Source organism: Strix uralensis, chromosome Z (assembly GCF_047716275.1).
Source record: "Strix uralensis isolate ZFMK-TIS-50842 chromosome Z, bStrUra1, whole genome shotgun sequence".
NCBI classification, from domain to species: domain Eukaryota; kingdom Metazoa; phylum Chordata; class Aves; order Strigiformes; family Strigidae; genus Strix; species Strix uralensis.
Window position 1 is genome coordinate 17,584,271 of NC_134012.1, and position 27,775 is coordinate 17,612,045.

Genomic DNA, 27,775 nt, shown 5'->3' on the forward strand with positions numbered 1-27,775 from the left:
CAGGGTTGTAAGGTGGGTCTGTACAGTATGCAGTATTTCTGCCTTCATAGTACTGAATGTGTATTGTACTTTTATTCATTATTTAAGTAATGTTTACTTGTTCGTGTGCAGTCAGTTTAAAAAGTATTCATTTAAAACATTTCTTTGGTCTTTTTTAGGTTCGTTTTCTATCTGATCTTGTAAATTGTCACGTAATAGCTGCACCTTCAATGGTAGCTATGTTTGAGAACTTTGTGAGTGTGACACAGGAGGAAGACGTACCCCAAGTAAGCAAAAGATCTGTAGGCTCCTCTAGTGGTGTTTTCACAATTTTTCTGTACCATTGCTTCTGTACTTATGCTTAGAACAGGGAAGTTCTAGAGAGAGCAAACTAAATAGACTGTCATGTGCAGTTAGTTTCCTTAGCATGAGTAAAAGGAGCCCATGGCAATTAGAAAATACATACATACAGTAAGAAAGCATGGTCCTTTATAGTGAGGTCACTGGAGTGAATTAATTTTACTCTGGCAAGTGTGTAGTGCCTGACTTGTTCTGTTATATTGATAATCTGCAGAAGGACTGTGAAAGTGATACCATTTTTTAAGTCTGCTTGTCATGGTTGAAATTAAAAATGATACATTTCAAGCAAGAATGTATTTTTCGATGTCTTGCCAATCCAGTCTTTAACTGCTGGTCTTTACATCACCGCAAAATAGTAGATTTGCTGATGTTTCAATTTAAATTAAAATGTGGTACAAAATCTTTTGGCACGTACTCTTATACTTAGATTTCAGGATATTTCTTTCTTATAGGTTCGATGTGACTGGTATATGTTTGCATTCCTGTCATCTTTGCCTTGGGTTGGAAAGGAGCTATATGAGAAAAAGGATGCTGAAATAGATCGTCTCTTGTCTCAGACTGAAAGCTATTTGAAGTAAGTTGTAACCCATTAAAAACACTCTTATTGGTATCTATTCAAGTATGGATTAATAGCTTTGATTATTGCTCGCTTAAAAGTATTCTGAAGTCTTAGGTCTGGGCTGTTCTGTGGGGGGAAAAAAAAAACCTGGAGAGATTTTTTGAATTTGAAAAGTTTTACTGTCTTGTCTAGTTCTAGGGTATCTTGAAGGTCTTGTTCTGTTCATGCTGGAGCAGCTGCAGTTTTAAGTGTGCTGTGAATACTGATAGGTTGTTGCTCTAGTGCTCTGCAGTGTGACTGCTTTCTGTCTAGGTGCTTCAGGTTAATGCTGTTGTCAAGATATGATAACAGACGTATTTTAAGTAATCACAAACCTGTTTTTTATATACTGTAGACTTCATCAGCTGAAGAGATCAAATAGTAGTATACTTGCAATAAGAAAAAAATTGCTGCCCTAAATTAGTCTTTTTAAAGATCAGCTTTTCTTTCCTGTGTAAACAGACGCCGCCAGAAGATTCATGTACCTATGCTGCAAGTTTGGACTGCTGATAAACCACATCCACAAGAAGAGGTGAGTGGACTTTACATTGCATTCTTTCAGAAAGTTTGAAGAGCAATTTTTTACTAAGGTGTTCTTTTATCATGAAATTGAAAGGCACCTCTAAAAGTATTAATGCTTTGAATGGTCTCCTGTTTGTTATTAATTCTAACAACTTCTACAAGAAGAATTACCTTCTAAGTCTTGGACCTAAATATAAGGTTGTATGGGATGAGTAGAGAGTGTTTTGTTGTTTGCTGACAGGCCCCTGAGGAAATGTTGTAAAGAGAGAAATGGTTGTAAATTGTAGTATTTGTTTTGGAATTGCAGGTATGGTCTTCGTGTTAAAAGGACCTTTGTGAGAAGCAGAATGTAATTCCTTACTTATCCCTTAATGTTCTCCCTCTGCAAGATGGAAATCTTTGTAGTGGCTTTGCTTTCTCAGATCTAGGAAATGCTAAACAAATACGTAGAAACTATATGCAGCAATTACCGTGCCATCTTTCACAATTAAGCCAGAAATACTGGAGGGGAGTGGTGGCATCTGGCTAGTTTGGGGTGGAATTTGCTTTTTCAGATATTCCTGGGGTTTTTTTCTTTCCCCTAAGTTTGAGGACCAACTGAGTTGGAAAGTGAGATCTAAATTCATCTGGGAAGTCTTGGAACATCGCTCTCTTACGTTTTGTTCACTGTTCTGATTAACTCACAGTCTTATAATTGTTTTGTTAATCATAATTTGGAGAGATAGGCTGGCTAATTATGAGTGACTTGTCAGTGTGAGTATTATGCCTGCCCAATATCTGAATTTCCTTATTTCGTTCAATAGAGGAGAGATTAGCAGAGTGCGTTTTAGACCATATGTTACCCAGAGTACCACAAACATGACTGTTCACTTCAGGTGCCAGTTGTTATTAAGTGTTTGTTCCCATTTTGTAGTGTGACAATTTCAGTATTCAAATTCAAAGCACTTCCATGTAAAGACATTTCTTGTACCACTCATAACTTGAAACTTGAGTTCTGTAAGGCCACAGGCCTCCAGAGTTCTTGGACTGCTTTTAGCAGGAGAGTAATTAAACAAAACAAGACTATTGCTAGTTGCACAGGTGTCTGTGCCATCTCTGGGAGAATGCTGGGACTCACAATTGTGTTGAAAACCATGGCAAAGGTATTTAATATTTGATAGTATTGTGTTTGTCTTGAATGTGCGGTAGCTGGTAGTTTTGATTGCTCTGGGAACAGCGTGGCAGTCCTACATAATGTCTTTCTAATTTTAATGACAGTTATTAAGTATGTTTTAATACCAGCAATGAGCAGTATCTGAAGTAATGTTCAGGGCTGTAGTTTTGTGGCAAATTCAAAGGATGGCCATCATGCTTAGACTCCTGGGCTGCCTTTTGGTTTTTAAAAACCTGCCAGGGATTAAATTTTACTGACACAATGTTGTGTGGAATTAGGAGCAAGCTCTGACATTTGGAGTTCTTAAATTATTTCTTGGTTTACTGAATCAGAATTTAAGAAATGGGTTTTTTTCCTGAATGGAATATGAAATCTAAGAAGTGCTTTTCTGATAGTTCAGGGCGCTGCCAGCTTTTAACAGATTCAGCACATCTGATGTTTCTCACCTTTTTCCTTCAGTATTTAGACTGCCTTTGGTCTCAGATTCAGAAGTTGAAAAAAGACCGTTGGCAAGAACGACACATTCTGAGGCCCTACTTAGCTTTTGACAGCATTCTTTGTGAAGCGCTGCAACACAATCTGCCTCCGTTCACTCCGCCACCTCACACCGAAGATTCAGTGTACCCGATGCCAAGGGTTATTTTTAGGATGTTTGACTACACAGATGACCCTGAGGTATGTGGTTGCTGTGGGGGATGGTGAGTGGATTTCACAGTTAGGTTCCTGGGCCAGTATTGGTCAAAATGTGATGTCCTCTCTCCCAGGATGGTGAGTGGTTTGGAGACCAGCAGCAGTTCTGCTTTGGTACTTCTGCAGAAATGAATTAAGTGACCAAGTAGAAAGCAAATCTGAGGAGCGGAATTTAGGGATTGAGATGCTGTGATGCTTTCATTTAGAATGACAGTGTTGATTGAATTCTCTAACATCTGTAGTAAAACTACATTCACAGTTAAGACTTTCCTTCCATAAAGTTTGGTGATGAGTCTTTTTTCAGGCTAGGTATTTATTGTAATGTTTAAAGATTGTTGTTTACTCATCTGTTGAAATTTGTTGATGCGTATTGTGGAACAAAGGAGTGCTTAATTGGGGTGGGCAAAAGATCCATCTATCTCAGCAGTCTTCCTCCAGCACTGGTCAACAGCAGAGATAGAGACAAAAGTGTATAGTAGGAAGACAATATATACTGCTTTCCCCAAGTGCTTTTATACCTCCCTTTGCTTTAAGTCTGCTGCCTTTTACTTTCATTTATTGGCCTCTGTTTTTTGCAGTGAATGAGACCATAACTGTATATTCTTTCCACTCTATCCTGGCCATTCCTGGCTTTATTTCTTTATCATATTTCAGCTCAACTCTGATATTTTATTTTTTTTTCTTCCCCAGGCTGCATGGTGGTAGCCTGCCTGATGGCTCCACAGAGCAAAGGAAGAAGCAGATACTCAATGAACTTATAATCATGTTCTCTGATTTTGTTCCCATTTCTTTTTGTAATGAGTCCTAGTATTCATTTTCTTGTAAACATCTGTCTGAGGTTTCTGTGGAACTGTGTTGGGACTCTCAGTCCTGAAGGATACAGGGCAGCTGAGACCTCACTGTGTTTATGTGGAAGTTGGACTATTTTTTCCACCTGTAAATATATGTAGCATAGCTTTGCTACCTGTAGTACCACTGCATTAACAGTGATCTTTCATGAGTCTTAATTCTTTCTTACCAGGGCCCTGTCATGCCTGGCAGCCACTCTGTTGAACGATTTGTAATAGAAGAGAACCTTCACTGCATCATCAAATCCCACTGGAAAGAGAGAAAAACTTGGTAGGAAGAGCTTATCACTATGGGGGCCTGGCACTTTATGTGCTACCATGGCTTTGGTGTCATCAGGGATATGCACGGGTTACACAAGAGCTCAAGATTAAACATTTCCTAGAGCATTTGATGAAACTTGATTTTCTACATTTAACTATATTAAAGCTGTTGCCTGGAACACTGTGGGTCTGTAATATCCAGATAATGGAAAGCCTGTATGATCTAGGGAAACAGTGGCTCCTTGGGAAGGGAATTCCTTGATAATGCAGGATGTGCTGCCAAAAATATGCAGACACACCTTATTCTTCATGGGAGCACTCTGTAGAGTGTGGTTGTGTTATGCTTCCTGGAATTTTGAAGCCGCTGATTTGTTGGGGCACAGTGAGCCTTGAGCTGGTTCATCTGCTGACTGCACACTGGTGTTCACGAACACCCTTCTGCTTTCTACTCCTTCTTACATTCTCTTTGGGATTACATGGCAGGGATAATTGACGTCGCTCTCGGGAGTCATTCCAGGGCCAGCAGATTTCATTAGTTTGAATTCAGCCCTGCCAGGAAGCAGTCAGGGCACTTCATTTCTACCTGAGCAGAATCTGATGTGGGTAATTGATAACCAAAATGGTTTGCCACAGGTAATTGGCTGTGTCATGCTTTCAAATGAAAGCCACCAAACTTTGTGTAATATGCAAAAATGGGCAGAAACAATGTTTTTGGTGATGGCATGTGATGAAGTTTTTTGGTTGCAGCTGTTTGATTCAGCAGAAACTAGAAATTCAGGGTTGTTACAGTTACTGGGGTAGTCTGTTAATTTCAGAGGAAAGTAAAAGACTAGAGGGAAATACAAGATTTGCCAGAGAAGGAAGTAGCAGTTGTTTGCTTTGTAATAATGATAGGTGATAATGAACTGATTAAAAAATGAGCATTAAAAGGTGAAGAGTGTCTTATATAACCCATTAGCTTAATTGTGTTTTCAAGTCATTCTGAACATCTGTTGTTTGGAGATTTTTTCCTTTTCATATATGTGTGCCAGAATTACAGATCACCATGACTAATTTATGCAAAACTATTTTGTGTAGCAGTATAGCGTTCCAGTGATGTAACTACATGAAGATAAAATACATCAGTACATCAATACAAATTACAGTTTAGGGAATGCTGGTGTGTTCTTGCGCTTTTTATGTTTTAAGTGTTCTATGGATTGATGGACAGACTATGGAAGGGTTTGGGTGTGTTTGTGCTGCTTTTGTGTGAACACTTGCCCAAAATTGAGCATTTTCTGTAACTTTGCTACTTGATCTCTACATCACATTTGCTGTGTTATGTTCTGAACTAAATGTGTCTGGTTTTGCAGTGCTGCACAGCTGTTGAGCTATCCAGGAAATAACAAGATCCCCTTGAACTACCACATAGTAGAGGTATGGATTTTATAGGTAACCTCTTTTGTAGCTCCATTACTTCGCAAGTAACATGTCCCAGTTAGTTCCATGATAGGTCCATTAAATTACCGCTTGATTTGGGAGTCAACCAAAAGCCTTGCTGAATTCAGCCAATGGCTTTTAAATGAGCAGGTTATGTGCAGTTGAGCATTAGTTTTATGTCTTTTGTCGTCGTTTTAACTTGGTGCATGGGAGCTTTGGTCGAGTACCAAAATTTCTTAGTGCACTAGTAATCTAGGTTGTGGCGTTTCTCAAACTTTCAGTGTTTTACACATGATGCTTCTAATGTATCACGCAGTCTAAGAGATGGTTACATTTGAGTCACTTTTAGTTTAGAAAAATTTGAATTAAAATACAAGAGGAAATGGACACAAATTGAAATACAAGAAACTCCATTTAAACATAAGAAAAATCTTTTTTTTTTACTGCAAAGGTGATTAAACACTGGAAGAGTTTGCCCAAAGAAGTTGTGGAGTCTCTATCCTTAGAGAATTACAAAATCTAATAAACAGGACACAGTCCTGAGCAACATGCTCTGGGTGACCCTGCCTTAAACAGGGGGCTTTTGAGTAGTTTATCTCCAGCCACACTTGGTCATTGTGCATGATTTTGTGATTCTAAATTATTTTTTTCTCTTCCTGAAAAGAACTTGGCAGTGAAACAGCAGTGTGTTTCCTCTAGTGCATACTCCATATTAGAGAATTTTAAATAACTGTAATGTGTATCAGAAGAGCAGCATAGGTTTTCTTTTGCTGCCCCCTTTCAAGGGTCTGTTTTCAAGATGCAGAGCTGTATAATACTTGGTTAATTCCCATCAAAAGTTGAAAGGGATTAAGAGATTTTAATAAGAATGGCAACTTGTCACATAAAGGCTTTATGAAGAAGTAACTATAAGTAGGAATTTCAGAGCTAATTATAACAAGGTAGAAGATTTATCTTAATAAAAGTGGGATTGAAAATTCCTGTTGGCACCGAAATGCCAAATATTCTGAATGCTGTAAAGTTGCAATACTTTTGGTCAGCTTGTTCTCTTTGTACTCTGAATTCAGAACAGAGGAATCTTAAAATTAACAATAATTTTCTGCCTTAACGTTGAAGTATCTTCATTGATCTTATCTTCAGTATCTTCACGTGCTGTATACAGCTGTGTGTTTTATGCTCAGCTGTACACTAACGCCAACAAATAGTTACTGCAATTCTGGACAAAATAAGTTACCTAAGGGGCCTGGAAGTCCTTTGATTCAGAAACCTGTAGGATGTGAAAATACCAAAGGTTTGCATAGATGAAATTACTGGAAAGGAGTGCATGGTTGGTGTACAAATTCTTTGACTATTACTGTAATAACTCCCTTTTTCTTGCAATATTGTGTTATTTTAGAATATTAACTTTGTAACTTGTCTATGACTGTTTACTTTTAATAAAGCTCCAGAGTTTTTAAGGCTTAGCATGCTTTTTTTAGGCTTCTGTTTGTTCTGCTTACTACTGCTCCGTTGTGAGGTCTCTCCTAATAGTCAAGTTGGTGATATGATGCTTTCAACAACAGTTTAACAGTTTAATCTGTGGAATTTCACTTTTTCAGTAAGTCACAGAGCTGTAGAAATAATACAGTCTAATGAATAAAGGAACTGTTCAGAACAGAAGTTAGGCAGAAGTAAATGTAGCCTGAAAGTAGTTGTCAGTACCTTCCCAAGTCTTCCTATCTTTGAGGTCCCTGAGGCTCCACAGCGTAGCTTGTCACGCCAAGCACAGAATGTTCTATGCTACCTGGCATCTGTGTGAAACACTGAAATGTAGTGCTTTTCTCTCAGTAGCTCCTTCTAGAAGTGTACATTGATATTTCTGGTAGCTGTGAACAGGGAGTGTCTGGGCAGCATCTCTGGCTTGGACTGCTATGCCCTGTTGTACTCCTGCAGCCTTTGGTACAACTTACACTTCACAGAGTTCGAATGTTCAGATCCTTGGTCTCCTGATCTTTGTTGTGGCCTTATTTTTACAAAGTATGGTATCCCAGTTTCAAACACTTAATCTGAGTGTTTGGTAATGAACATGTGATGAATATCACAAATACTGTTTTATGCTGTATCTCAAACAGATAATGTCTGATCACGCTGTTGTTATTTCCTGTCTTGAGGAAAGGAGTAGTTTTCTACCTAACAGGGTCCCCCCTACCCTTTTGTCTATCTGGCTTAACAGTATGTGCAAATTATACTGTCATGGAAAGGTTCTCCAGCTCCTTATAGTCATGCTTTCAAGTCCTTCCTTAGAATAAGAAGTTCTAGTGAATGTGTTTTCATGTGCTGTTTGTGGAGTCTATAAATGGCTGTTGATTTCTTAAACTAGTAAGACAATTTTCTAAAGCTTACTCATTTAAGGTTCAATTCTTCCATGTTTATTTAGAAGTTTAAAGTTAAAGAGGAAATTGACCAACCATAATGAATCAGTGTTTCCTCATTCCTTTGATGTAATTTAAGTGTAGTTGAGAATGGCATGCAAAATAAACAGAAACGGAGAGATGTATGTGGTACAATGATGATCTTTTCGTAGCCCTCACAAGATTGACATGCTGTTATAGGCAAACTTGAAAATAAAAACATGAATGCTGACTGCAGGATTATTTTCAGTTTTCTTAGAAGGATCCTCTGCCAAGGGGTACTGAGTATGTATTTTTGTTGTATGAAATGCTGGTTGTAATTTTCGATTGAAAGTTGTGGCTTTATTTGTGTAAGTTTTTGTATAGGAGAAAAGAGGACATGATGGAAAAGTTACAGATGTAATTTTAATGCAAGTAGTCTTTTATACTAAATGCTTAGACTTCATTTAATATGTTTATTTATTATTAACCAGGATCAGATTGATCTTAGATCGTGTGGTAGCACTGCAGTAGGTCATACTATAACTATGCCCATTTCTACAGTTACATGGTGTATTTGTTAGGCGTAATAGATGTATAATGCTGGTGTTGGGTTAGTATGAAATGATAAGAGCAGTTAGAGCGGACTGTATTAGTATAGTGTAGGGTTACACCTACCTTTATAAGTTTCTTTTTCCTGGAACATGTGTTTGACAGAATAATATGGGCCTTCTTGGGTATATAATTGTTTAGGATTGATGGTCACTCCTGTGAAGCTGAGGGTTGTGCAGGCCGTGTCGGACTGTGCTCTGATTCTGTGCCTTCCTCTCCTACAGGTAATATTTGCAGAATTGTTTCAACTTCCATCTCCACCACACATTGAAGTCATGTACACAACACTCCTGATTGAACTGTGCAAACTTCAGCCTGGCTCTTTGCCACAAGTTGTATCCTTTCTGTGCTGCTGGAGAGCATTTATAAAATGCAGTCTTTATTTTGTTTGCTCTGTAGATGAGGGGATAGCAGTAAATACTAGCAGTATTAATATTTTACAGTAGCTGCATGAAACTGCCTGTAACACTTGTGTGAAAGAATAGCACAGCCCACTTAGCACAGGTCTAGATTTGCCAAGTGGGCAAGACTCCTCTGCTTTCTGGACAGTGTTCTGGTACTTCCTCTGGCCCTCCCAAGAACTGCTGTCTTAGTGAGGGGTTAAAATACAATACTCCTCTCTGTCACTGCAGCCTGTTTAGGTCTGGACAATGTGTGGCATGGTCACAGACACTTTAAAGGCTGAGAAGGAAAGGAAGTGACAGACTTGATCTTTTGTTCTAACAACGGTGTGAATGCTCCTACTCTTTTTAGTAGGCAGTGTAGCAGAGGATTTAAAGGAACTTGCTTGAGTTCCCACTCAGTGCTCCCACTAGGAGCTTTCAGAAGGTCAATAATCATCTGTTAGCTCAGACAGGGTAGCTAAATGCAGAGGAAGGAGGCATGACTCCCAGCTAATTCTGGCTATTACACTGCCCCTACTTCACTGCCATTTTAGATTATGTTATATCATTGGTTTAGATCAAGCTATAGACTGAGAATGGAGGATGGTTAACAGATGTCTATCCACTGGTAATTTCATGCCCAAATTTTCATTCTGTTTCATGATAGTACTCACTGTTTGCAAATCACATGATCTCAATGATTAGAGCCAAGTCTATTTTTAGAATTGGACAGATGTCTGTGCAGAAAGTTTTTAATGTTAGTAGGGACACTGTAAGAAGAATAAAGGCCTTATTGGGTAAAGTCAGTATAGACATACTTTCTCAAGCCTTCAGTGATGATCAAAGATTGTTTGTGGATAAGCATCAAGAGCAGCCCATGAAGCTAAACTGATGAGATTACAGAAGTATTCTATAAGGAGATTGGTGTCTGTTCATATCAGTGCAGTTTTGTTTGTTGCATGATGCAAATTCTGGCTTTCTATGGAAGAAGCCAACAGTCTCGTTGCAATAATAGAAGAAAACCAGACTGGAATTAGAGGGTAGAACTCACAATATGCTTCATTTTTTACTGTGATTTACCTGATTTTGGAATAGACCCGGGGAGTACAAAAAGTTGATGACATTCTATTAAAAAACTAAAGGGAGTAACATCAGACTTATCTAGTGTTTTCTGTAATCCTTAATAAAAAACTTACAGCTTGCACAAGCCACAGAAATGCTCTACATGCGTTTGGATACCATGAATACCACGTGTGTGGACAGGTAGGTGTGTTTTGGAGACAATGAAAAATATTCATCAATATCCAATGTACAGAAAAAATGGACACGATGGAAAGAGTAGTCAGAAGTCCTTGTTACAACTTCTTGATGCTGTTCAAAATGTTTCTGGGCTCTGGCTTTGATCAATCCAAAGAGAAGGTGGAGGAGTGACTGCTTGCCTCTCCTTCCCAGAAACACTACCCTGGAGGTCACAAGTCTAGATGTCTGTACAGGACAGTTAAGGTTGGTGGCAGCTTTTCCATCTTAAAAGCTGTTCATAGTTGCATAGTACTTTGTTACCTAGTACTATGCCTGCTCCCTGCTGGTCTGGGAGGTGACTTGGAAGTGGAGTTAATGGCATATGTGCTGCCCAGAGGAGGAGAGTAGTGGTGATTTTGCCCTTTGAGTGAAGTCTGCATCGTCTAGAAGAGCTGTTAATTACTCATAAAAAAATGTGAAAGTTGCATATTCACGGTGAGCTTACATTTTAATTATTAGTTTAATAGGTCATCTCTTTGTATGAGACAACAGAACATGACAGGCTGTCTATTTGTCCATAAAAGCTTCTTTCTGACTCTCTGAACTCAGTCTTCTGTATCTGTCAACATAAATGCCTGATTAATGCTGTAATAGCTTTAGAGTTTAGGCTTGCCTTTGAAAAGTAGAATGGATTTATAAGAAAATGTCAACTGGAAGTTTTCCTGCACTTCTGACATTTAATGGAGCTTTCTTTTTCTTTTAATAAAGATTTATTAACTGGTTTTCTCACCACTTGAGCAACTTTCAGTTCCGTTGGAGCTGGGAAGATTGGTAAGTTTCCCTCCTTTTAATTCGAACCTGATATTGCAAAAAACTAATTTCAGACTTATTCAGGAAGCATCACAGCATAGTGGCCCTGTTAATTGCTCTCCTCCAGCTTTTCAGAGATCTTTCTTAGTTGTTCACCACCACTCAGTGGTAGATTATTTTGATAATCTCTTTAGTCACTGTATTGTCCCTGATGAACTTTGTGATAGATCTCAAGCCAGTATAAGCGTTCCCTAAACAGGGGAAGTAAAAACGTGATTTCTTTAATTTGTCCTGCACCCTCATTCAGTTGCTAGCAAATTTTCCAAAATGTCTCCCCAATTTACATTTAATGGTTTGCCCTGACTCTTTGTATCCTGTATTCATTCTGTAATCTTGCTCTCTGTCCTACCCTAAACCTTTCATTATAACCTTTATCCATGAGACCTTGTGATCTGATCCATCAGAGCTGTCCCTGCCATCCGTTCTTACCATGCCACATCTTGAACTTGCATCTCTAGCAGTAGCTCCTTGGACTCCATCAATGTCTAACCGCAGGCTTCCCTGAGCTCTCCATTCCAGGCACCCATGTAGCAAGAGAGATCATCCTGGGGTTAAGTCCTCACTACAGTAACTTCCACAGCCTGCTACCTTCATGCTTTCTGTAGCTCATCTGCCTAGGTGTCCTTTAGTTTCTTGTGTTGTCCTCATGTGGAGTTAGGTGCTTGATGGCTATCCTAGTATACATCCATGTTGACTGACCAGTTCCTTGGTGGCAGTGCTTCTGTGGGTCTCTCTCGCAAGTTGCCATTTTCTGCAAATCTCGCAAGTGACTGTATTTGAGATTTTTCTTTATCTGAAATGTGTTTGAAATCAGCCAGAAGTCCAAAAAAGTCCTGTGAGGGAGGAACAGATTATGAAATCAGGCAAGGTTCCTTTCCTAAGGAAAGGGAAAACCAGCTAACCATAAGCACAAATTATTTTTAATCTGGTGGGGGAAGGGAAGCTACTTGAAAATGCATCACACAGAGATGAGATTCCAAGAATGCTAATGGCCACTAAGGAAATAGTGATAAACTTACCTCATTGTCTTAAAGTTGCCTACACTGTAAAACTAAATGTGAAGCACTCCAGTTGTCCTTAGGCTGTGGTAGTTTTGTACCTTTTAGACAAAGTCAAAAAGAGACTAAAGCACAAATTTGCTAAAAGCTACCTCATTCTGTCCTTTGAATAGGTCAGATTGTCTTACTCAGGACCTTGAAAAGCCCAAACCCAAATTTGTGAGAGAGGTTTTGGAGAAATGCATGCGGTAAGTAAGATCTTTTGATAGTTGCATGCAAGGCAAAGTTTGATCTTTGCTTCTGCATACTGTCAGATTCCTTTTATCTTGACTCTTGTCTTAGGCATGTCTGTTCTTACAATTCAGTTTCAGTTAAGAGATGAGGCTTTGTATGATTTTAATCTGCTTTACCTGCTGTAGGACACTTAGGACACTACTTTAGAGAGGGAGAAACAGATGGAGCAGATAGTGGTGAGCTGTCTATCCAGGTGTGCACACCTGTAGTTACGAAAAGACATGCTTCACCATAGGCATGGAAAGAAATAGAGTTTAGGCAGTAGTCCTGGAAAGCATTCATCATTTGCAGAAATGAAGGGAACTGATCATTAGTTATACTAAAAACTGAGAATCTAATCTTGATTATTCTAGGTGCCTCTGATGTTCATTGACCTTAAAACACGCAAACAAAAACTCCAAATCCAACATGTACACAATCAGGGCTGGACTTAAAATTGTTGAGATAGAGAGGGATATAGGGGGGAGAGAGAGAGAGAGAAAAATATTCAAAAAGCCTGTGTTATTCAACATCCTACATGAAAACATTCATCCTTTTTTGGGTGAATTCAGTATAGGAAGTGTGAAAGTATTGTACTGCAAAACGAATGCAATTTTTCTGTGGCACTTCTATTTCACTGAAAACTCTCATAGCAGAATTAAGCCTTTGTGGGAGTTAAATAAGCTGGAAAGTAAAATGAAGACATCCAGTTTAATATCTTTCCTGCTTTGAATACCAACACCTTACTAGTTTTCTGCTTTTGCATAAAACATCCTACCAGGCAGCCTCTGATCTTTTCACAAGCTAAATGAGTTGTATGAAGATGAAACTCTAGCATCACAAAGTTCAAATAGAAAGCATCTACTAGTAAGTTTGGTTTACTTAGCTCTTACTGCCCAGCAGAAACTATCATTCTGTTGTATAAAACATCCTAATTTTTGCTCTGTGAAAGTTAAATACAAGAAAATTGTTAAAGCAGTCACTTTAGAATTAGATCTGGTGTTATTCCCATTTTAATTCTACTGCTGTAAAACTTGTTATTTCCAGACTCTCCTACCATCAGCGAATAATAGACATTGTTCCTACAAGTTTTTCAGTGCTCAGTCCTGCTAATCCAGTGTGCATTTACAAATATGGAGATGAAAGTAATAGTAAGTATTAAAGTTACTGAGGGGTCAAGTTGAAGCAAATAGTGTTTCAGAGCAAGGGAGCACACTAGATTGACTGCACTATTGGTTGTTTTCATAAAGAAGAATACAGCTGAAATAAGTATGTGTTATTTTCATATGAGTAAATATGCTTCACTTCATCAATTAATATATATTAAGCCTGAATCTCTAATATAATCCTCTTTGTTACTTTATGAAGAAAAGAAAATCCAGATACATGAAATTACTCTTGCAGAGGTGGTTGTGGTGGTGTGCAGCATTGTTTGCCAGAAGTCTAAAATTGGAAAATTCATCTATTTCCCCTGTTTGGGAACAATGCTATGCAAAAGTCAGCATATAAAGTTATAAAGTGAGTTTATTTTTTGAACTTCATGAAACAGTAGAAGATTTTACCAGAGTACATGGTTTAGTGAAGCATGCAGAAGCAGAAGATGATGGTAAAGATTGAGGTAGAGAGATACCTTATTATTCCTTTTATTACTCAGTGTAAAGACAATCCTAAGCATAAAAGTGTCATCATCAAAGATACAGTGAGGAAAACCAAGGAAGCATTGTATATTGAGGCAACTGGTGGAAGCTGAAGTAGAGTTCTAGACAGGAGAGCGATTACCTGGCCTCAACTCTAAAGGTTCTACTGGAAGGTTTGAATTTAACATGAAGACCAGGAAACATGTTGAGCAGTTTTATGGAGTAGCGATGTGGACAGTGATATTGGAAACAGCTAGTTTTAGGTATAGCTGGGAAGTGTACTTGTTTCTCTGAGAGAGGCAAACTGACATTAAAAATACTCACTTGCCTTCTATGTATTTTTGACCTGTTTGTTTTTGTTTAGGGTCTCTCCCTGGATATACTGTGGCACTCTGTTTAACAATTGCAATTAAAAATAAGGCCAGTAATGATGAAATCTTCAGCATTTTAAAAGATGTGCCTAATCCAAACCAGGATGATGATGATGGTAAGATATATTCTGTTAGGCTTTGGCAGGCTGTAATTTCTTTTGTGTATAGGCTGATCTGCCATCTTTTGTTGCTATGAGTGTGGTGATTAACAGAACTGTATGCTTTTCCTTCTGATAGTTGGTTTCAGTTTATCAGCAAATGGAAATAGCACACCGTTGCTAGTTGGTTTTGGTTTTGGGTTTTGTTTTTTTTTTTTTTTTTTTTGCAAACATCTTACATGGAGAAACAGACCTGTTTTTCTTAACAGTGGTAACCGTTTTTCTTGTGATTATTGATGGAGGTAGTGTGAAAGAATTTAACATTTCCTTTGCTTCAGCAGCAGAGGGCAGTTCATGTTGTTATCCTCACCCCTGAGATTCAGTGCTTGTGCCCTGTCTGAGAGCTTCCCTCCCCTTGGTGCAGTCCCACCACAGATGAATCAGTCAGCCTGCTGGCTGTAGTCTTCCACAGATATGAACTCATGGTGGGACTCCACTCACAATATTTTTAGTTTTGCAGCCACAGACAACGTTGATTCCTAAAGCCTGTGTGTTTTAGGGAGTGAGGAGTGCGAGACAGAGAATTAAGAAGTGATCTTTACAATGGAGATGGCTTCAACATTTCTGTAATACTTGCAAGCATTGTGTTATGCAAGCAGAAAGCAGCAACAGTCTGTTTTTTTGCCCTGGAATCCACTGTCATATTTACTGATTTGCTTTAGGCATCACCCACTGATGCATCCTCTCCCTCCTGCCTGTCTTCAGCTGCAGGTAGCTGCAAGCTGCAGCTACAGGAGGGGACTTGGCACCGTTCACCCCTAATACCCATATTTGCCATGCACGCTTGCTGGCCCCTTCTCCCATGTCATAAATAGCCAGTCTCTGTATCCTGATCATCCTTACCTTCCCCTCTCCTCATCCACTCGCCCTTCTTTATGGTCTGCCAGGCCTTCAGCTGGATGCATAACTGTGCAGTTTTTTATGCTGTCTTTCTCTGCTGCTGCCCATCAGTGCTGTTACATATTGCTAGGGTAGCTGTGTCTCTGATAGCTTCTTCACTGACCTGGAATTCTTTCTGCATATTTTCTCAATGCCAAAATGGCAGCCTGAAGATCTGCACGTTTTGGAAAGTCTTTACTAGCTCCCCGCTCAGCCTTGCAAAACCCCATTGATGAAACTTTTTGTGAAATTAGTTAAAACCATAAGTTATCTCTACAGTTTTGAGTCAGTTATGTGCTTTACTTGAAGTACTTACAGTTTCAACCTTAACTTGCAGATGAAGGATTTACCTTCAATCCTCTGAAAATAGAAGTCTTTGTTCAGACTCTGCTCCATCTAGCTGCCAAGTCCTTCAGCCACTCCTTCAGTGCCCTGGCAAAGTAAGTGTAATATGTACATTATTTTGGAGCTTATGGAACTGTTCAATTCTGACAGTGAAATGCATGGTAGAAGAACTGGACTGCAAGCTTCAGCAATGTTTTAGGTGCTCCAGAGTGCACTATGATTAGAAGAACTAATGACACTGCTTAATGAAGGAATGGTAGTGTAAATCCTAGGTTATATATGTGAATGGAGTTAACAGAAATGTGTACATTACAGCCATGTGATGTAAATTGAGCAAATGAGACAGGTTTGGACCATTACTCCATTTTAGAATTACTCATTTGCTGATTATGGTGAGAAACAAGGGTTTCTCCTTCCATTTGAATGACTGGATAGCTCCCACCACAGTATCTTGTACTATGAATATGACTCTAGAACAGTTAACATCTATATAAAAAAGAAGAAAAAGAAAACATGAAACTTCAAAGCAGTCTGCTGTAAACTACTTCTATCTGCCAAAGCACAGTAAAATCCACTCTAAAATACTTTAGAGTGCATCCCTTAAAGATATGGTTTAGCTTCTAAAGAATTTACTGCACACTTTTTTTTTTTAATTAGAAAAATGAGATAACTAATTTTTAATCCTGTGTGCTTTGGAGTTGCTCTTAAGTGGTCTTGATAGATGAAAGGTAGTCACAGTCATCTTAAGGAGTTATTTTTCTATTTGTTTTTAAAGATATATAAAGCTGTAACAGAAGCATGCATGTGGGAGCTTTATAGAGGCAATGTTGATAGTAGTACAGATCAGTAGTACAAGAGGCAGGGTGATATGAATACTTAGAGCCATGGTGTCTTCACTGCACACCAACAGTGGCAGCCATGAGATCAGAAAGAGCCTCTTATGCTTTATAGTCATCTTACAATAAGCTGGATTGTGAATGCTGTGTAGCAGTCAGCGTAACTCTGCTAAAATAGAGGCTTTTAGCAGCATTTCCTTCAAAAAGAGGCAGATTGGGTAATTGTCTAAAGTTATAGAAACACATATCACGAGGAAGGTCTAAGGCTCAAAAGGCAGCAAATTTTGCTCTAGCTGTGTGTAGATAAGCACATGAAGCATGGAAGTGTCTCCTGCTTTTAAGAGTATGAGAAATGTAGCCCAGCTTCGGGGAGTAGGTTCACCACTAAGATATAAGTTGATTTTAGGACCTGTCATGTCTCTGTAGCCTATTTTAGCTCAGGATGGTTATATTTTCTAGGGAATAGTTGTTCAAGAATTGCTGCAGATAGTCACAGAATTTTCTTTTGACCAATCTAAACCAGTTGTCTTGTATCTGCTGCTCTTTTTACCTGATCTCAACGCCTCTACTCACTACTTATATCTATTAAAAGGTTTCATGAAGTCTTCAAAACGCTTGCTGAAAGTGATGAGGGGAAACTCCATGTTCTGAGGGTTGTGTATGAGGTTTGGAAGAATCATCCACAGGTAAGAGGTTGCAATGTCAAGTATCTTTGTGAGCTTCAACTTGCAGGTGTCATATTTAATAAACATTACAGTTTGCTTTATATCCTTTAAAAATAACTTGTCTATTGTCATGTTATTTGAAGGGAAGTTCAGATTGTATTTACTGTTGTTACTAGTGCCTAAAATGAAGGCTGACGTAAAATATATGCCATCAGTGAGGCCACTTCTTCCTCAGAGTTCATTGTGGCAGGGCAGAGGCTGTCATTCTGCCTCAGATTCATAGTATGCTGTTTGTCATACAAGATAATAACTTTGGCTAATATCATGTTTCTGTTCAGAATTGGAAAACAGTGAGGATGTGTAAATTGCAATAAAATGTAGATTTCATATCAAAAGCAGGCCGCATTCTTAGAAAAGTGGAAACCTTGGAGTTTTTAGGGAAATTTTTTTCAATTGCTGGTGAAAGCCATACAGTTATTCCACAAAGCTCATGTTGGAGTCACTGTTGTGTGTGGGCAGAGGGAGTAGAGCTGCAGTCAGTGGCTGTTCAGAACAGATCAGTCTGACAGTGCCATGATTATGTTCATTCTTGAGCCAGAGGAAATAACACCCTAAAAGACCTATGAAAAGTGCCTCAGTTGTTTAAGCTGTTCAGTTTCTTCACAGCAGTTGTTTTCTCCCTCAGCTGTCATTCTTCTATAAATAGAAATCGATAAGCAACTCAAGCTGAATTTGCCTGCATTAATTATTTCACATATTCCTTACTGGTGTGTCTGTGTTGCACTTTATTGTGCTTGAAAGTGGACTGTACCTCACAGCTGCATAAGCCAGATTTTCAGAAGCAATGACACTGAGAACAAGGGGTAATCCTTGCATCAGCTCCTAGACCTGTGGTCCATTCCCTTGGGGAAAAAACTTAAGCACCTAGAAGATACTTACGCAAAATGTCACCTCTCTTCTAAGTAGAGTAAAAACATCAAAAAAGCAGGATTTTTTTAATATTAAACTTCCTACCCAAATTACTGACCTTGAAAATGTGGCAATTAGTCTGACCTACTTTTTACTGCCATTTAATTGGATCAGAAAAAATTACATTACTGCAATCTTATATATCTGTATCCTCTTCCTCTTCATGTCTTTGTACTGCAGCATGACCGAACTGAGAGGGAGGTTTCAAACCCAGACTAAACAGTAATGTTGGATATTTATGAATAAATTAAGATCGCTTTTAAAAAAAATCAGGTGCAAAAGTTGTGAAGGTCTGCTGTTCTACTTGATCATGGAACTTAAATTTTCTTCTCTTGCATTTATTGCAGTTCAGTCTTTTGTTTCTGGTCGAGCACTTTTTTTTCCTGAGTCCGTAACCCTCCTGGCACACAGAAGAAATAGTGCCTGGAAAGCAGGACACTTGTCCAGAGTGTCTTCTTGGTGCTCACCCTAATCCCATGTCTATGGGAACATCCTTTGATTTGGTTCAGACTATTGACAGTATTCTCAAGGCATATAGTGCTAATGAGTGATCTGTCCTGCAGATGGTGATTTATCAGTAGGAATCAGTAGTTCCTGGACCTAAAAACAAGGTTCTTCATAAAGAGAAACTTTAAAATTGAAATTAAATATTTTCTCAAAATCCTAGGTCTGTGTTTCTTGGAAGATCAGGCTAAGTAATCAGAAATTCTTCCTGGCAATACAGAAAGACAAATAGAGCATAGAATGCTATCCTGGGACTTGAAAGTTGAGTGCTGAGTCCTCTGTATGATTCATTCAGTTATTTTAATTTTCCTTCCTTAAAAGGAGCTTTGTTACACTTCCTTATTTGACAATGGGTGGTTGTAAGGATAAATACAGTGCAGGCTGTGGTTCTTGGATACTGTGGCATTCAAGCACATGAGTAACTAAGATAAGCCTTTTTTCTGAACAGCTTGCAACTGCTTTAGTCAGTAACTCCTCTCTGCAGTTGCCTGCCAGATTGCTTGCAAACCCCCCCCAAGAATCATGGCAGTGCCTGTAGCAAGTAAGCACTTCCATTGACTACATGGCGCTGGCTCTGTTCTGAAATGAAGAGGTCCTGCAGAGAAGAGCTTACTGTCACGTTCGAAGACTGTTGCAGTTCAAGAAGAGTAGGCCAGTGATAGCTCTCGCATTGTGGTGATCTGAGAGGTATATATGCTCTGGCTTGAGCACTTGAATGTCAAATACTAGGACTTCTGTCTCTAAGGCCTCACTTCCAACTGTGACGCTTGTATTTTTTGCTTTTGCATGGAAGTATGTATGTTAACAAAAAGTGATACATCACTTTCACAAGAAGTAGAAAAAGGTTGTTAAACAAAATCAGAAAGCTTTTATGTAATTGACATAGGTATGTAATTTTAGCAGTTTTTAGGCTAGACTGCCCAGCTTCCTAAAGTATTTGAAATTACCCAGTAATATCACTAACGTAGAGTTGCATCAAACCATCTCTGCTTTTATCTGAGGCTGGAATACTTTACACAGATTGTGTGTGCAATGTCTTTCACAAAATATAGATGATTGCTGTGCTTGTGGACAAGATGATTCGGACACAAATTGTTGACTGTGCTGCAGTAGCAAACTGGATCTTCTCTTCAGAGCTTGCACATGATTTTACTAGGTAACAAGAATTTGTCTTGGGTTGTTATTTGTCTCTGAATTACTATTTTAAGTAGCCAGTAAATAGTTTAATCTATGAAAACTGAGTAGTGGAAGAAAAAGGTACAATAAGTTTTTGTTCCTTCTACAAAATATGTACTTCAGCATTTTTCTAAGTTGGAGTATGAATGTTTACATGACAGTGCAAGAATGTTGCTAGCATGTCATTTTGCTAGTAGTCTCAAAGCCTGCCAAAGCAGAACAACACTTGAATTATTTCTAGATGAAGTCTGCTGTGTGTTATATAGCTGCTAGCTTAGTGTGGTCCTTGTCTTTGGTTGAGGTATGTAACTTGTACCACCACTGATAACATTGCTTATTGAGAACGGGAGAAGTGTTTGGTCTGAGAAGTCAATTTGATGTTGGTAGTCTTACAGTATGTGTATGAAATACAATGCTGGTTTGGAAGTGTACTGCAAAAAATAGGAAAGAAACAGTTGTAAAGCTTTCTTACATTACTATAGGTAATATACACATATATAGATTACGTATATAGACCTATAAAATATACATAGGTATACTTTCCTATATGCTGAGTGTTTGTTCACTCTACTAAGATGTCTTAGATGATACTAAGTTTTTTTAATTCCCCCAGATACATTTTTCTGTAAGAAACTACATTTAATTTTCTACTCTGGAGTAGTGTTCAATGTAGTGTTTTGAGCTTTGTGTCTTTCCTAGGTTTTATATCTGGGAGATACTACATTCCACAATTCGTAAGATGAATAAGCATGTTCTGAAGATTCAGAAAGAACTGGAGGAGACTAAGGCAAGATTGGCCAGGCAGCACAAAAGAGTGAGTAATTTGTTTGTAATTTTTAATTATTTTAAGCTAAGTTATACAAACCTGCATGCTGTCAGGTGGATGCACAGTTGGTTTTGGGAAGGACTGAATAAATACTTTTATCAGGAAGCATGTCTGCAGCCATGTGGTCATCTGTAGCACTAAGACATCAACAACTGGATGCATCTTCTCAGTCTACCTTTCGAACAGTAGCTATAACCTAAGAATTCAGTAAAATCTTTAAGGGAGTTCATATGTATTTGCTGTATTCAAACACTCTCACAAGTTTCTCCTCCAATATGAGCATGTCTTCCACTTGCCTTCTAAGATGGATTCCAGTTACCTTATTAGATAATAATAATAACAATTACAAATTATGTATAGTAAGTTCTGTTAAAGAATACTCTTGTGGCTTCCATGCAGAAGTGCACGGAAACAGCTATTTGCTATTGAAAAGTTGGCTGTTACTGTTCTTCTGATGGGTGCTGCTGGATTCTGACACTGGCATCTGTCACTTCCTTCTTCTAGCTTATTTTTCTGAATACCTTTGCATGATCTGGGTTACTATATACAACAGACTGATGAGCAAGCAGCCTTTTCTGTCCCATGTGTGACAGTAAAATGGGGTGAGACAGTGTCTTCTGTGGCAGCTGCAAAAGATGTGGCGCAAGGAAGCTTGGCTGAATGCAGTAGTCAGTCATGATAGAATGAAATCAGTTTATAAATATGTTGAGAATTTCAAAGAGCAAGAGAGAATTTATGTGTTTATATGTAGTCTGTGAGTATGATTACCTGCATAAAACCCTTAGCTAGCTCCAAAACTCTGGATAAAGTTAATGTCAGAATTTGACACATGACACAGAGGCTGCTGATGGTTTTTGAAGAAACCTGGACAATCCAGTCATTTTTCCAGAAGTTTCTGATGAGACATCACTAATACCTCACAGTTTGCCAGTGTCAGTTCACCCCAGCCCCTTCATCTTGTTTCCTTCACTCCCAGCAACAGCCCTCCTAGTTGCTTGCATCCTCAATCTGCATTGATCAGCAGTTAATAAATGCCCATGATTACTGAAGACCTAGATGCAGTCATTGATCTTATTCTGAGGCAAAGAGCTTCTCTGGCATCTCTAAACAAATATACCAGTGTTTTCATTTCTGTACTTGTCTCTTGCTGCAGCTCTTTATTCCTGAGTACTTTAAATGAGCATTGTGCCAGGAAGAAACATTTGTATGCAACAGTGAGTAGTTCTGCAGACTGTAGCTCTGCTGCATGACCATTCCTTTTAGAGGAAGTAAGCCATCAAGTTTTGATGTCCCCAGCATGAAGTGGATTGCCTTACTGTGGAGTGAGTCCAAGGCTTACATGCTTTCTCTTAGGTCTTATTGGTCCTTTAGCGTTTTGAGTTCAGGAAATCTCTGTAGATGGGGCCAAAGTAAGTTACTATAGAGAGAATAAAATTAAATTCCCACTTGCTCTGGTAAGTTATTTTTATTTTTTATGCTGATTCAGAGCTGTAACTGTCTTCAGATTGTTTCATTTGCTATGCTGTAGATGAGTTAATACATGGCCCTATATTTGTCACAAGTTGCTTTTACAATATTTGAAGTTTTGAACTGTTAATTTATGGGTATTTTTGCACAGAAACAATCCTATGAGATTGAAGCAGTATCTATTTGTATGTACCATAATCCATCAGATTCTGCCTTTCGTTCTGTATCGTTTGTGGTCTTGTGTAAGACTTTGTTACCTGAGCTCCCAAGTCTGGTACTTAAATGTATTTTGTGTGGTTTTGTTGTTGTGTCGTTTTGTTCTGTTTTTGAGGCAATGAGAACATGCCATGTTCCTAGTTAGTAGTTTGGTTTCCACGCTGACCCTTTCTAGTCTGAGAGCATCCGTTTTGGTCACGAATAGAGGGAGTCACCACTTTAACACCACAGGCTACAGTCTCTAGTCTTCCTTTTGTGCTAACCAGCCAGATTCATCTGAGTTCTTGCACAAAGTGCTTTGTTTTTTTGGAGCCCTGAGACTTCAGAACTGTTAATTGAATGAATAGCCTGCCCTGCTGCAGTAGACATAATTTTAAAAATCCATGTTGGACTTCTTTTAAAAAGGCTGTTCATTATCTGTTAATGATAAAGTCAGCAGGGGTATTACCTTGTACTGTGTTTCCACTAAATAAAGGACTGGTAAATCTTTAAGTTTGCTCTGGTTTCTCTGAAATCTTGATTATTTTTTTATTTTATTTTTTTTTTTCCAGGGCTTTCCCATATTGGTATTTTTCCTTCCAAATTTCTTCCCTGAATTATATTCAGAGTAAATGTCCTTCAAAATACAATGCTTACCAAGCTACAGAGCAGCTTCAGTTGCTCCTCTTCAGTTGCTCTGCAGACCTTTTCACATGTGGAACTGGGGGGCATTAACAGTATCCACAGGTAGCCAAGTTGCTAGTTAGTCTTGTGTTGTTGTCACTTATAGCGAGACAGTGATGATGATGATGACGACGATGACCGAAGCAGTGATCGGGAAGACGGACCGCTAGAAGAGCAGATAGAGCGCTTGCAGGAAAAAGTAGAGTCAGCCCAGAGCGAGCAGAAGAATCTCTTCCTTGTTATATTCCAGGTAATTATGGGCAAAGGCTCTTCTCACTTTCAGGTTTTAAAGCTTTTAACGGGATTCATAAGCTTTCAGCGTCACTTGTATCTCAGGCACCTTCTTGGAATAAGAATATGGGAAGGGGTTGATGGGCTTACTATGTGTTAGAGTCAATCCAGATCATCCCTCTGCAAAAACTGCTTCTGGAACATCTGTTCAGTTTCAAGTGCTCAGGAACAGAGTTCTGCTAGCATAGTTTCCTTAACAACTGGAAGGTAACTTGATTTTATTTGCTTACTAAATTCAGTGTTTGCCAAGCAAAATAATTATTGTCACATTGCTGTTCAAAGCTTCTGTCCCCCAGATACTCTTACCTGAGGTTAGGATCCTGCTTTCATTTGACAAGACTGAATAAGTGGGGTTTTTTCCTCTCTTGCAGCGTTTCATTATGTTGCTAACTGAACACTTAGTGCGCTGTGAGACTGGTGGAATCGATGTATTTACACCTTGGTACAAGAGCTGTATAGAGAGGCTGCAGCAGATCTTCCTGCAGGTAAGTTTCATTTCTCAGTTTGGAAGGTTGTGGGCAGAGACGTGCTGGATAGACGAGCTTTGTGGCTGGAGAACTGAGCACTCCATGAGAGTAGCAGCAGGTGGCAGCAGCACATCATCTCTGAAGGCTAGCGTGGGATTAGGTCGTAACTCTGGTTCTGGCCACGTCTCTGCCACAGGCTGGTGGAGTGACTGGTCCTTGATTAAGGAGCATACCAAAAAGATACCACAACGTGGTTATGAATTTTGCTGAGCTCCTGTTAACTGTGTGTTCTATAGTAAGGGCAAAGTTGTGAGCGAACGAGAACACTTAAATAGATGTCCATAAAATAAACAGATTAAAGTTAAAATATAGCAGAATTCCTTTTAATAAGATGTGTAAAGTATCTGTTAAAATAATTTTTGAATTCTTGGCTCTTTATTAAGTCAGGTAACAAGCAAGGTGGCTGGATGAAAGTGATAGTAACATGAAATATTATACCTGTGCAAGCAGAAGATACGTTGAAAGACGGGAGTAGTATAATTCTCTCCTGGGCTGAACTCTTCCCTGGTAGTAGATGTGGCTTCAGAGGGAAGCGAGTATCATGATTCTCTTAGGATATCTGTGCAGTTGCATGGTATCCTGCACACAATTCAGGGTCCAGGAGTGAAGAGCTACAGGGAGCACAGTGCTTCTCAGGACAGGGTTTCAGCACATGCTTTCTTCTTGCAGTCAGTAGTAGCTCTGCATTACTCTTTTCTTGTCAGTGGCGACTGTGTTGTGGAAATGAGATGTGCCTAACGATTTTGATGAAAATATTTGAGCTGTGATTCTTACAAGTCTTGACTTCTCTGCCTGTTTTTTATATATATAAAGATAAATGGAAACAGTAAAGGTTTGTGTTTTTGTTTTTTATCTGACAGCATCACCAGATAATCCAGCAGTACATGGTGACCCTAGAAAACCTCCTGTTTACAGCTGAACTGGACCACCACATACTGGCTGTGTTTCAGCAGTTCTGTGCTCTGCAGGCCTGAGGATTATTCACAGGCAGAGTCTTGTCTGGAGGACTTAATTGAGTTTAAGTTTTTTTTTTTATGGGAAAACTTGACAGATATGGGGATGGAAGAATTTTTTGACTAAAACTGGCTTTCATTACTCCTATGTAAAACAGTACAGTACTCTAACCAACAGCAAACTGTGTAAGCATCATAAGCCTTACAAGATGACTGATAGGGGATAGACATGGAGTAATGTATTAATTCTTTTTGTTGTCTTTTGATTTGACTCTTGACTTCATGATAGTATTTTTGTTTCTTCCCTGTTGTTTATATAAAAATCACCTCACCCCACCCTACCCAACACTCCCCCCAAAAAACCCCAAACAATAGAATTTGTTACCGCTGCCTGGCCCTTAAATCAAAGGAATTGCAGAAATGAGAAACAGTTAATAGTGTTTTGTGAGTATGAAAGGGAATGCACCTTCTCAGCAGTGTGGTTACGTTCTCTAGTATGGCACAGGAAAAGTGTCTTTGGTCATGTGAAGCACTTGAGTTAAGCTTTCAGAGTAGTATAGAACATACGGATTTGCTTATTACCAAGCCAGCTAGATATTCACAGTTTGAAAGAACATGGTTGTACTACAGTTGAAATGTGGTTTTTAGATGTATTGTCTAGTGTCTTATTACAGTAGCTATAAACAGTCAGTAGAGGAACTTCATGGACATCTTCTGAAAAATGCAATCCTTTTTGCAGTATGGTTGAAGAATCATGAACTGTTCCTGGCAGCAGTCTTCACTGCTAGAGACAGTAAGTGAGAGTGGGAGTGGAAGAAACTTTGATTTCTGTCCTGAAAGCCTTACCTGGGTGTTGGGAACTCCTGCCCCAGATGCTAGGGGAGAGGGCAGGGCAGCATTCAGCTTGTTCCTTTATTTCAGCCCCTAACTAGTTGGATTGCCAAGCTTCTGCTGGGCTGGACCTGCAGGCCTGCAGTGATGCCAGAAATCTTTCTGGACGGCTGATGAACCAAGTGCCCTCACCTTATCTGGCTTAGTAACAACTGCTTTGTGGTGGCTGCATCTGCTACCCTTCCCTTGCTTTAAAATGTGGCAGCACGTGGCTCCCATGTCTTCAGAAAGCATTTTAATGCTAAATTAAGTGATATCTCACAGGAAACTTAGACTGGGAAAACACAAACTGAAGATAGAGTAGCCTTAGTTTTGAGTTATGCAAATAACATTACGTACATAAATGCCAAACCAGAGTGGTCTGTATTACAGTAAGAAGTGATGAATGGCAAAGACACTGCCTTAGGTGCTCAGGTCTGTCAGTGTGCAGTGTATTTCCAAGCCATTTATGGTCTCTTCATTTTGCAGATGAATGTTTAAAGAATTTCATACCCAGTGCTATTCAATTTAAGCTTAGAAAGTTATAAGCTTTGAGTAATTTTGTTCCTGTACAAATTATTTTTTCACATATTATACCTAGTAATGCATTTCATCTGTACGTTGACCAATTGACCTCCTGACCAAGTGAGGAGGGTAAAAAATGAAACTTTCTACTTTGACCTAAGTTTGTGTGTGGCCTGTAGCAATCAGATATATCCTCATAGGCTTAGATCTGTTACTTCTGCTTTCTCTGCTTACCCTTCTGGATTTGGTAGATCCCTCCATTCTTTCAGGGTATACTGTTAATTGTTGTAAATTTGCTTTATGCAAGGGTTTTGTTGGTCATGCACAGACTTCTGATTCAAATATTTTTGTTAATGTTTCTGAGTAATCAAATAGTTGGTGGATTTTTTTAAGAAACATTTAATACTGTAGAGGTTTTAATTGGGGTTTAATAGTTTTTTCACTGGCTCAGATCAATATCAGAGTTCTGATATTAACTAATGGTGGGGGTCTGACTATAAATGTGACTTCTGCAAAACCGGTAATAAAACTTGCAAACCTGTAACTTCCTCTGAGCCTTGACAAATAGGGGTGCTGGGGATCCAGTTGCAAATGCCTGAGTGTAATCCTGTGATCTAAAACCAAACAGTAATGTATTTCAAAATCGATTTGACTTTTCCATGGTGAGCATGGGCTTTGACTACATTTCTTGAGTCTGCTGGACACCTTCCTCTCTTTGTAAGTCCAGTGGCATGCACCTGACTCAACTGATAAACTGTTTGGATCTGTAGGAAAGAATGAGATGCTTGCATAGTGATACCAGCAGCTAACGGGAGAAACTTGGAACTGCTGAAGCATGAGGTGGTGGATAGTGTAGAGATGCTGTAGAAACATGGTGTGGTTGGAAAAAATGCACAAGTAAAAATAAATGAAGGTGAAGCAGATTGCTACTGGGAGTTTGTCCTGCCTCTTGGGGGGGCTACTGAAGCAAAGCAGTCACGGCAGGGTTGTGCTGGTGTTCAGCGCAGTTGGAGCAGTTCTGTTTCCCCTGCACTGTTGCTGGTACCCTGACTGATACACAAGCCTTCACCTCCTTGTGCCACAGGCTGATCAGACATGCTTCCCCAACCTTTGCAGCCAGGTGAGGCAAGCCTGGGCGCTGCTGGGTGCCTGCAGGCTGCTGATGTGGAAATTCTCCCCTCCCTTGCCACCTCCTGTTCTTGGAGTGGTTTGGAGTGGTGCTGCTGCAGATGAGGCAGGGGTGGGCTGCTGGTGCTGGGGGATGGCTGCTGCAGCCTGCCCACAGGTAAGAGATGCAGCAGCCAGTGTGCACAACAGAGATCT

At 39.2% G+C, this 27,775-nt stretch overlaps 1 protein-coding gene across 3 annotated transcripts in view; it reads left to right on the plus strand.

Moving 5' to 3' along the window:
* The window catches only part of NCBP1 (nuclear cap binding protein subunit 1), a 31,828-nt gene extending 4,453 nt beyond the window's left edge, over positions 1–27,375 (plus strand). For all 3 annotated transcript variants that reach the window (XM_074855462.1, XM_074855463.1, XM_074855464.1), the window contains 19 exons: positions 159–266; positions 792–913; positions 1,400–1,469; positions 3,072–3,287; positions 4,324–4,421; positions 5,764–5,827; positions 9,036–9,146; positions 10,393–10,457; positions 11,202–11,264; positions 12,475–12,549; positions 13,622–13,725; positions 14,576–14,698; positions 15,957–16,059; positions 17,393–17,486; positions 19,991–20,094; positions 20,814–20,928; positions 23,393–23,536; positions 23,949–24,062; positions 24,965–27,375. In XM_074855462.1, the coding sequence (XP_074711563.1) occupies positions 159–266; positions 792–913; positions 1,400–1,469; positions 3,072–3,287; positions 4,324–4,421; positions 5,764–5,827; positions 9,036–9,146; positions 10,393–10,457; positions 11,202–11,264; positions 12,475–12,549; positions 13,622–13,725; positions 14,576–14,698; positions 15,957–16,059; positions 17,393–17,486; positions 19,991–20,094; positions 20,814–20,928; positions 23,393–23,536; positions 23,949–24,062; positions 24,965–25,078 (2,007 nt within the window). In that variant the 3' untranslated portion in view covers positions 25,079–27,375. The remainder of the gene's footprint in view (positions 1–158; positions 267–791; positions 914–1,399; positions 1,470–3,071; positions 3,288–4,323; positions 4,422–5,763; positions 5,828–9,035; positions 9,147–10,392; positions 10,458–11,201; positions 11,265–12,474; positions 12,550–13,621; positions 13,726–14,575; positions 14,699–15,956; positions 16,060–17,392; positions 17,487–19,990; positions 20,095–20,813; positions 20,929–23,392; positions 23,537–23,948; positions 24,063–24,964) is intronic.
* The last annotated feature ends 400 nt before the right edge of the window (positions 27,376–27,775 follow it).